At 49.3% G+C, this 10713-nt stretch overlaps 1 protein-coding gene across 1 annotated transcript in view; it reads right to left on the minus strand.

Moving 5' to 3' along the window:
* Nucleotides 1-6042, minus strand: part of Tecpr1 (tectonin beta-propeller repeat containing 1) — a 29675-nt gene extending 23633 nt beyond the window's left edge. The window contains exons 1-2 of the mRNA XM_021161989.3: nt 5944-6042; nt 900-1134 (exon numbers count right to left, since the gene is read on the minus strand). Of these exons, the coding sequence (XP_021017648.1) occupies nt 900-1124 (225 nt within the window). The 5' untranslated portion in view covers nt 1125-1134; nt 5944-6042. The remainder of the gene's footprint in view (nt 1-899; nt 1135-5943) is intronic.
* Between the last annotated feature and the right edge of the window lie 4671 nt (nt 6043-10713).

A 10713-nucleotide genomic window follows, 5' to 3' on the forward strand; every position in this document is an offset into this window, starting at 1 on the left:
CGGTGCTCAGAGGACACAGATAGGTGCTACCCATCCTGGGCTTCGGAGAGCCCCAAAAGCCAACCCTCATGTGCACCTGGATAGCTTTCCAGGTCAAAGACACAACCAGGACTCCAGCTGCAAAGACCCTGGATACTGTTAAACTTGGATTGATTGATTGATTGATTGATTGATGGATTGATTTCAGTGTTGAAGTTTGAATCCAGAGCTTCATGCATGCCAGGCAGGTACTCTACCACTGAGCCATACCCCAGGCCCCCAAATTTTTTTTTTTTTTTTGGTTTTTCGAGACAGGGTTTCTCCGTGTGTAGCTCTGGCTATCCTGGAACTCACTCTGTAGACCAAGCTGGCCTCGAACTCAGAAATCCGCCTGCCTTTGCTTCCCAAGGGCTGGGATGAAAGGCGTGTGCCACCACTGCCCAGCTAGAATTTTTTTTTTTTTTTTTAAAGACGGAGTTAACATAGCTCAGGCTAGCCTTGAACCTACCACGTGGGTGGCCTTGAACTTCTGATTATCTAGCCTCTGTCTTCCCCTGTGCTGAGGTGATAAGTGTGGAGTACTCAGCTCACTCACCCAACATGGTTCTGGAAACTATGGAGCAACAACGCGTACGAGGCAAGCGCTCTACCAACTGAGCTAAAACCCTAGTCTCTTCTTCCCCTCCCCCACAGTCCAAATCGGCCTTGAACACATGACTCTCTGGTCTTGCCACAGAGGTATGTGCTAGCACTTCGAGGGCAACTCAGATCTTAACTGATGAAGTGGATTATGGGATGTAGGGGAGACCAGCACCCTAATTCACCCCTCAGCTCATTATAATTAATACTGCTGACCACCTCGGCAATTACACACACACACACACACACACACACACACACACACACACACAAAACACTACCTGATTCTCATAGGCCTCCTCTCGGTGGCGGATGGGTACATCACTGGAGCACACGTACAAGTAGACCTGGTTGTCGCCGGCGATGCCCCAGCAGCACTGGGTGGCCGCACTGACCCGCTTGAACTCCAGTTGGACATCCTTGCAAAGCTCCCAGTACTGACCGGCCGTGGACAGGGTATACACTCTCCCTAAGAGGTCCACCGCCCACAGCACGGAGGTGGGCATGGCCGCAGTGCTGTGTGGCAAAGTCAAGGGATAAGAGAAGGTATCAATGTTGTGGCCCCTGGACCAGGGACATCGTGAGAACCCTGTGTGGGGACCGGATCTCCACACACCACAGGACAAAATGAGGTCCTGAGCAAGCGGTCACCATAGCAACCAGAAGCAATGTGTGTCTTCCAGTGTAAGCTTCTTTTTCTGTCTCACTCTCATTATGGGGGTGCTTTGTTTTAATTTGAGACAAGGTCTCATGCACCCCAGGCTGGTCTCAAATTTTCTATGCAGCTAGAATAATCTTGATTTCTGATCCTCCTGCCCTCACTTCCCAAGAGCGGGGATGGAGGTTATGGATGTCTGCTACCAAACTCAAGTTTATGTGGCACAGCCTAGCATCCAAGAGTGCTGGGTTCGATCCCCGGCATCCTACAGACTAGGTGTGGTGTGGCTCACGCCTGAAATGTCAGCACTCAGGAGGTAGAGTTGAAGGCCCGCCTAGGCTACATGAGAACCAGTCTAGAGTCTAGCCTGAGATTTGGAGCCTCTGGGAAAATAGGTAAGATTCTTTAGGGACCCCGAGGCCGTGCCAGGGAGCTCTCCTTTTGCCGTCTGCTGTAGGCACAGGGGCGCTCCAGAAGGCACTGACAGTGTGAGGAGGACTGGAGATGGAACAGAGCTGAAAATAGGGCCAACTGCCTCAGGCAGAACCAGCAGATTCCCGGAACCCAGGGAGTCACACAAAGGAGAGCTCAGACAGCAGAGGAAGCCGGGGCGGGCCAGGCCAAGTGTCAGGAAACATCCAGGACCTGAAGAAGAGAGAGACTCCAGAAGGGAGACTGGCCACCAGAATGGCGTGACTTTAGTGGGGGATGGGGTAAGTTGGGTGTTCCCTCAGAACCAATAACCTCTTCAGCTACTGGGCCTCTCTCTTGCTCGTTATATCACACACACATGCACACACATACATTTTGGGGGGAGGGGTAGGAATCAGGATACTGCTTTTCAGGGATCATCTGAAAAGTCTCTCTGTCTAGAGACCTTAGTTGGGGCCCAGTGGTACTTGCTTCCTTTGAGCTAGGCCTGGAGACCCCTCTACTCCATTCACAGTGACTAAGAGCATTCACAGTATCAGAGCTGCCAGACCCCACATCACCAGAGTTTGGGGCCTGGCTCCATTTCTTCTTTTCTGTATTGGTTTTTTTTTTTTTTTTTTTTTTTTTTTTTTTTTTTGTCTTATTCTGAGACAGGGTCCCACGTAGCTCAAGGCGGCCTCAGAATCACTGTGTGGCAAAGGATGACTTTGAACTCCTAACTCTACCTCCTGAGCGATGGGCTTCCTGGCAGTGCTTCTAACCTCGCCAAAGGCAGCCATCCTCTCCGCCTTGATGGTGTGGAGTAACGTGCCAATCGGAAAGGAATAGTGACCTGAGTGAGGCAACACAGACCCAGAACTTACTAAACCCTGTCCGGCATCCGGCATGGTCTCTGGGACTGCCCCTGATGTCACCTAATCCCTGGGGACATAACCTTTAATTCCTCATCTCAGTATCTATCTATATGTTTGAGTCAAGGTCTCACTATAGAGTCTAGGCTGGCCTGGACCCCACAGTCTTTCTGCATCAGCATCCCTGGTGCTGGGATTACAGGATGTCTGCTGTCTCACCAGGCTCCTATCTCTGAAGGAGAAAAGTCAAGCCAGAGGTGGGTAACATTGCTTAGTAGGTAAAGGCCAGTTGCCACACAAGGAGGGAGACTTGAGTTCAACCTTCAAAAACCACATACGGTAGAAGCGGAGAACCAACTCTACAAAGTTATCCTCTGGCTCCTAGTACGTGCACACGCAAACACAAACTATAAATACATTTTAAAAAGTAATTTTTAAACAAGAAAATAAGCCGAGTGGTGGTGTGTGCCTTTTAATCTCAGCACTCGGGAGGCAGAGGCAGGCAGATATCTGAGCTTGAGGCCAGCCTGGTCTACTGAGTGAGTTCCAGGACAGCCAGGGCTACACAAAGAAACCATGTCTTGAAAAAACAAACAAACAAACAAACAAACAACATCAGGCTTTAAACCTGAAACAAATGGCTGAGGTGCCTATTTAAGATATCAAAGCAACACTGGCTGCCAGGTTGTCCCAGCATGCCTCAGTCCCTCCGTATTACAAGACCCTCCTGGCTGGCATATCCCACCCTCTACCCTAAACTTTCCTATATAGTCCAACCATTTTGCTTGCCCGCCTGCCCTCTTTGTACCTTCAGGCCCTCCTGGCTGCTAAACCCAGTTCCCGTTTCCTCTCTCCTTTCCCCTCATGGCTCAGGGTCTTGTCCACTCTGGAGTCTCCCAGATGTCTCTAGCTATGTTCTCTCACATATCCATAATAAAATAAACCTCCTCCACCACACCTAGGACAGGTCATATTTTTTTTCCTTCTATTTCTTATTTTCATTCATCACGAGCCTGTAGTTCCATCACGAACGGGGCAAAAATAGGAGGAGGGATTGAAGGCCAGTGGAGGCTACATAGTAAGATTCTGTCACATCGCAATGTCACTTCCAAAGCCAAGTCACAGTTCAAGGTAAAAGCAATCAATTAAGTCAAGCTGTGCCTGAAGGTTGAGCTCAAGAAGTAAAGATGGATTTGAAACACTTTCCTTCCAATAAATGACTAAGCAGTAATTTTCTTTCAGACATAATTGAGCCTTCTGGGCAGTTAGTGGAAGGAATGCTAGAGAGAAAGGGTGGCTTATGGGATGTGTTTATAAACTCCCTTCCAAGTGGGGACTCAGGCATCAGGCACATGCGACCCAAAGGCCACCCAGGGTAAACATCTTGGCATTTAACCACAGCTCCTTTCTGCCTCCACAGGATGTCCCCTGACTTGCCTCCACAGGATGTCACACACCACTTCCTGTGAGATCACCATGCAACCTGACTTGGGTTACTGGGTCACAGGACTCTTGAAATTGGGTGTGTGGATCTTGTGATTCAGGGAATCTGAGATATCTTTGTTTCGCAGAAGCGAAGGGAGAGAGAGAGACCATATCCCATAGCAGCAATCTCTGCTTTACCATGAACCTCTAAAAAACAAATGTAACGTGGCCCTTCTGTCATTGGGTTCAAAAGACTCACCACCACAAAAGCCACCTGCCGTTCTGGGTCAGTTTATTCACAGATCCTTTCAGAGACCAAAAAATAGCCTGATGTAGGGGCACGTGCCTGTAACCTCAGCACCTGTAAGGTCAAAGCAGGGTTGCTCCAAGTCCAGGCCAGACTGGCCTACATAGTCAGCCCTTGTCTCAAAACAAAAACAAAAAACCCACAAAGAGGTATGGGAAGATGGTTCAGTTGGTAAAGTGCTTATGTTGTAAGGAGGAGGACCCAAGTTTAACCCATGTTTTGTTTTGTTTTGTTTTGTTTTGTTTCGTTTTATGTGAGTATGTTTGGGCTGGGGGCATGGTCAGCTACATGGCTGATCGGGTGAAGATAGTGGCTGTGGAGCTGATCAACATAAGTTCGATCCCTGGGACCCGCCTGATGGAGAGCACACATTCCAGCAAGCTGTCTTCTGATCTCCACACGTGAGCCACGCAGGCATGCGTGTGCGCACACATGCAAAACACACACACACTAAACGTAAAAATATTTTTAAGTGAGCCACAGTGGCACTTGCTTATAACCTTAGAGCTGAAGAAGCAGATGGATCCCTGGGGTTCCCTGGTTGGTTAGCCTAGCCTAATTAGTGGGCCCCGGGCTAGTGAGAAATCCCAGCTTTAAAAAAACAAGGAAGATGGTGCAGGTTGACCTCTGACTTCCACAGCCACTTGTGCATCTGCACACACAAAGAAATTAAAAACAAAAACAAAAAACAGGGCGGAAAAATGGCTCAGTGGTTAAAGAGTACTGACTGCTTTTCCGAAGGTCCTGAGTTCAAATCCCAGCAACCACATGGTGGCTCACAACCATCTGTACAGCTACAGTGTACTCATATACATAAAAAACAAACAAACAAACAAAACAGAGCAAGTAGTGGGCAGTAGATGCTCTTGAGGCCACAACACAGCACACAGAGGCCACAAAACGTTTACTTCTGCAGAATCTGTCTTCAGGCTGCAAGGCTTCTTCTGGTTTTTCTATTACACCCTCAGTGATGTGCACTGGCTATTAAAGATGTTTCCTGGCTGCCAAGAGCAGGGACCACTCCAAGGCGATATTAGGGTTAAAAGAGAAGACAGGAAATATCAGAGCTTGTATGGGAGTGGGGGCCCTTCCTGGACAGTAAATAGAGTCGGCCCAACCCCAGCCGGCAGGAAGCGACCTGGCTTTGATCCCAGTTCCTGCACTTGGGCGACAGGTGGGTCCCCTGCACTGTCACCAGGAGCATATGTCGGAGCTGTAGGGCTGTGACCATCTGCCTACACTAATCCTAAAGCAAGCAGATTTGCTCCCAACGTCAAGGGAGAAGAAAGGCTACAGACAGGCTCCTGGATGCTCCATTTCTCTAAAATCATGCAGGCTCGGCGATCGGCGTCTTCAAATCTCTGCAGTCCTAAGGCTGCAAAGGCTGCAGTGGGGGACATGCTATGAAGTGGGTTCACGAGCAGACTTTTAGGGGTTCCAAAGCAGGGGTAGGGGTGGTGCCCTGTAGGTGTGCAGCAGAGAACACAAGTACAGTCCCCTCTCCCTCCCTCGATCGTCCCAGTTAACGCAGCCAATGGAGGAGAGGGATCGGAAAACTGGGAGCACCTCTGCTCTGTGCCACTCAAATATCATCGATCGGAGTCTCCACGGCCCTTGTCACCGATGTTACGGGGACAACGTGCCGCACTTACCTGTGCCCACGCCCGGTGGGGCGGGTTCCCAGCGGAGGCTTCTGAACTCCTCGCTTTTAGCTACAGTCCGGCCCTCCCCCGGCCTCAGGCTAGAGGGCGGGCCGGAAGCAATAATCAACTCAGCGTTGATAGGCCAGACTCGGAGTGACGCAACTGCCTGGAAGCTCACGATTGGCTGCTGCGCTCAGCGGCAATCTCTCCGGCTCGGGGTGGCGCGCGTGCGCACTCTCGAGGTCGCGCCGGGTCCCGCTAGCCAGCGGCGCTCTGCGAGTCGGGAGGGAAGGCGCGGATTGCTACGTCCCCTCTCTCAGGACTCCGCGGGTCCCAGCGCGTCCTCACATGCCCGCTTCTGCGCTCCAACATTCTCCAGCACGTCCCTCCTCCTTGCCTGAAGCACTTCGCGTCTACACCGGCCTGCACCGCTCCCGAAGCGGAGTCAGGTTTTTTCAGGGTTGGATTTCTTTAGTTGACACAGGAGTCTGTTTTCCAGCCTTCATAAGAAAGAATAGTCCGTCGTCATTTCTAATTCTTTATTTCTTGTTTAAAGATTTATTTATTCTTATGTGCATTGGGCAGTTTGCCTTATTTTGCCTGCATTCATGTCCGTGTGACGTTGTCAGATCCCCTGGTACTGGAGTCACAGTTGTGAGCTGCCATGTGGATGCTGTGTATTGACACCGGGTCCCCGGGTTAGTGCTCTTAACTGCTGAGCCATCTCTCCACCTCTTACTACCTTTTTTTTTTTTTTAAAAAAAATATTTATTTGTATGTATGTTCCTGTGTGCACGTGCGCAATGCTCTAGGTGCAGAGATCAGAGGACAGCTTTCTAAAGTTGATTTTTCTCCTACCACCGTGTGGGTCCCAGGGTTTGAACTCAGTACTTCAGGCTTCGCAGCCTTTCCCTACTGAGCCGCCTCACGATAAATTCTGGTATATATATATTTTAAATTAGTGTGTTTTAGATTTAGATTTGTTTATGTGTGAGAGTATAAGCAGATGTATGTGTTGTGTGTAGGCGTGTGTGTACCTGTATACAACCCACACAGGCCTGAAGACGGCATCCACCCGGTGCTCTCTGCTGCTATTCTGCCTGTTCTGAGGCAAGGTTGCCCACTGTCTTCATTAGGCTGGAATCCAGCAAACCCCTGATACCCCCTGGTTTCTGCTCACCTTGGGGTTAAGGTTATAGGCATTTGCAGGGACACCTGGTGTGTTAAGAGGACGCTGGATCTGATTCTGGTCCTCACTGCAGAGCAGGTGTTCTTAATGTCTGAGCCATCTCTCCAGCCCCTTGTTAGTTTTAGGGTCTTTTTTTTTTCTCTCTCTCTCTTACAACATTTATTTAGTGTATGTGTGTCTGTCTCTCTGTCTTTGGTCAGAGGACAACTTAGTGGAATCGGTTCTCTAGTTCTATTGTGAAACGAGAACCCATATGCAGTTGAGTTCAGGCTTTCAGGTGAGTGTCTTTACCCTCTGAGCCATCTTGCTGACTTGCCTGGTTGGTTGGTTGGTTGGTTGGTTGGTTGGTTGGTTGGTTGGTTTGACACAGGGTCTCACAGGGTCAAGCTGGGATGGAATTCACGGTGTAGCTCAGGTTAGCCTTGAACTTGCAACCTTCCTTCCTCAGCCTCCTGAGTGCCGAGATTCTAGGCTGTATCATGACTCTTGATGTTTTGCTATATCTGGGGTGAAGGAAGGTGTGTGGTACGAGCATGCTGTTTGGTCTTTTCTTACAGTGCTGGGGATCGAAGCAGGGCCTTGCCCGTGTTCAGCGAGTGTTCTCCCTTCCTAGCTTTTCTGTCTAATCAGGTTTGGGTCACTTGGCCATCACTGTGCATTGCCTAATGAAGAGTTCCAGAAACGGTTTAGAAAAAAATACAGGGCTCACCAGCCTCTCCCAGAATTGACAGCCGATTTGCCTTCCCCACCAGGATGGGCTGGACTGTTGAAGTATGACCCAAACTACAGCCTTCTGCTCTGGCCTCTAGATGGTCACACGTCCTTGTATATACGTGACAACACGCAAACCACACAGAACAAATAAAACTGAAATCGGAAGTGTGTCTGTCCCTCTCTCCTTGCCAGGGGGGTGGGGGAGGAAAGCACAGACACTGCCTACAGATGCTAGTTCATCAACGGATGTAAATGTAAGCAAAATGCCCTGAAGTGAAAAGGGAATTTTAGTTTTGTGGTTTTGAGACAGGATCTTAGTATGTAGCCTTGACTGTTCTGGAACTGGCTGTGTAGACCAAGCTGATTCCAAGCTCAGAGATCTGCCTGCCTGTGCCTCGGGAGTATTTTTTTTTTTTCCCTGAGACAGGGTTTCTCTGTGTAGCCCTGGCTGTCCTGGAACTCACTCTGTAGACCAGACTGGCCTCAAACTCAGAAATTCACCTGCCTCTCCCTCCCAAGTGCTGGGATTAAAGGTGTGCGCCACCACGCCCGGCTTGGTTCTTGTTTTTGTTTTCAATAATAATAATAAAGCCACAAACCTCTATAATACAAACAGCAGTGGGTCATAGTCCCTCGTGGTGCCTAAGGAACATAGGGTCCTCCCGATCTCATTACAAAGCCCCTCAAGTGTGGCAAGCAAAGCACAGACGTTTACAGGTTCTAATCTGTATTAGCACAGTTGTTGTGTATTATAAAAGGAGCCAGGACACGTTTTTGTAGAGCCAGGTATGGTGAGGTGGGAGGGATGCCTCGGAGGGCCCATGCTGAGGCAGCCCTTCCCCTGAGGTATTGTATAGAATAGAGTTTATTTAGGGGCATGGGGAGGGAGTTGAGAAGGGAGGAGAGACAGGGAGAGGGAAAGAAAGAGGCAGAGAGAGAAGAGGCAGAGAGAGTAAGAGAGCGATGAGGCTGTTGTCAGGTAACTGCGGGGCGGAGCCTAGAAGAAATGGTAACCACAGCGGTTTAAGCGAGTTGGCCAAGAGATCTTCTCTCCCGGAGCTGAGAAGGTGCAGTGGGAAGAAGGAATGGATAAGAGAAGGCAGGGAAGATGGCATGCAGCCCTAAGGGTCTGAGCTGGGTCAATAAAGATGGCTAATGAAGTTAGGGGGGAACTGCTGTGGTCGGGTTAGGGATGGGAGGAGGAACCCCCAGGTTGATTACCTAACAAAAACTGCTCTATAGGAGACAAAGGTTGCACTCCTTAGCTGAGGTCCCCTGTGTACTTAGACGCACTGGTTACCATTCAGTTCTGTGAATTCACTTAGCTTGCTCTGGTGACAGCAGTTTGATTCTTTTTTTTTTTTTTTTTTAAGTATCATTTAATGTATATGTAAGTACACTGTCGCTGTCTTCTGACACACCAGAAGAGGGCATCAGATCCCATTACAGATGGTTGTGCGCCACCATGTGGTTGCTGGGAATTGAACTCAGGACCTGTGGAAGAGTAGTCGGTGCTCTTAAACACTGAGCCATCTCTCCAGCCCGAGGCACAATTTCTTATTCTGTACTTTGGACACCAGGCTAGCTGGCTTTGAGGATTCTACTCTGTCCACCACCCAACTCGGTTAAGACCCCTGAGATTACAGGCATGTGCTACTCCATCTGTATTTGTTTCAGTATCACTTCTAGAGATTCAAACTCAGTCCTCATGATTAGGTGGTAGCAGAGGTTTTACCCACTGTGGTAGTTTAAATATGCTTAACCCAGGGAGTGGCACTATTAGGAGGCGTGGCCTTGTTGGAGGAAGTGCGTCACTGTGGGGGTGGGATTTTGAGCTCCTCTTCCTAGCTGCCTGAAGATAGTTGGCTCCTAGCTTCCTTTGGATGAAGATACGGAACTCTCGGTTCCTCTAGCTCCATGCCTGCCTGCCTGGATGCTGCCATACTTGCCGCCATGATGATAATGGACTGAACCTCAGGACTGGTATGCCAGCCCCAATTAAATGCTGTCTTTTATAAGAGTGACCTTGTTCATGGTGTCTCTTTACAGCAATGGCAACCCTAACTAAGATACCTACTGAGCCATCTTCCTAACCCTCCACCTTAGTTTTTGAGCAAGAGTCTCTGACTGAACCTGCAACTCACCAACCCAGCTCTGCTGGCTGCCTGGCAAGCTCTGGGGAGCCTCCTGTCACTGCCACCATTATACAAGGATTATAGGTCTCAGCCACGACACCAGGGTGTTTACAGGGATGCTGGAGACCTAAACTCAGGTCCTCAGGCTTGCATGGCAAACCCAATCATCTCTTCAGCTTCCGGCACAAGATTTTACTTAGTCTCATTGACATAAATGGTGGGTTTTGTTTTGTTTTTTTTCATCTTAAACTCCAACATAGGAATAGAGTTCCATTGCCTGCTGCAGGCAGGATGTACCCTCCAGGGACATAGATGAAACCCCTGCTTTCTGCCCTGCTGAGCCTCATACAGCAATTGTAGGCAGGCAGGACACTGGGGAATCTGTTCACCCAGCCAGCAGGTGAGTTTCCAAAACGCTGCATTCCGATGTCCCACACTTCCCAAGGCCAGACTTGAGATCAGCAAAGAAGCAGCCATTTTTTTTGTGAAAAAGAAAAGCTGAAAGAAAGTCGACAGACACATTGGAGAATAGAAGAGTGACAACTGGATGAGATGTCAGTAAGATGCATGTGTCCAGACGTGGTCACTGTGGCTGTTTGACTGCTCTTCCGGAGGTCATGAGTTCAAATCCCAGCAAACATATGGTGACTCAAAACCATCTATAAGGAGAAACAACAACAAAAAAACCTATGGGCCGGTGGGGGTGGGGGTGAGTGGGGGGAGAGCAAGCGGGACCAGAGC

The sequence above is a fragment of the Mus caroli genome, unplaced genomic scaffold (assembly GCF_978045245.1).
Source record: "Mus caroli unplaced genomic scaffold, Mus_caroli_1 scaffold_4, whole genome shotgun sequence".
NCBI lineage: Eukaryota > Metazoa > Chordata > Mammalia > Rodentia > Muridae > Mus > Mus caroli.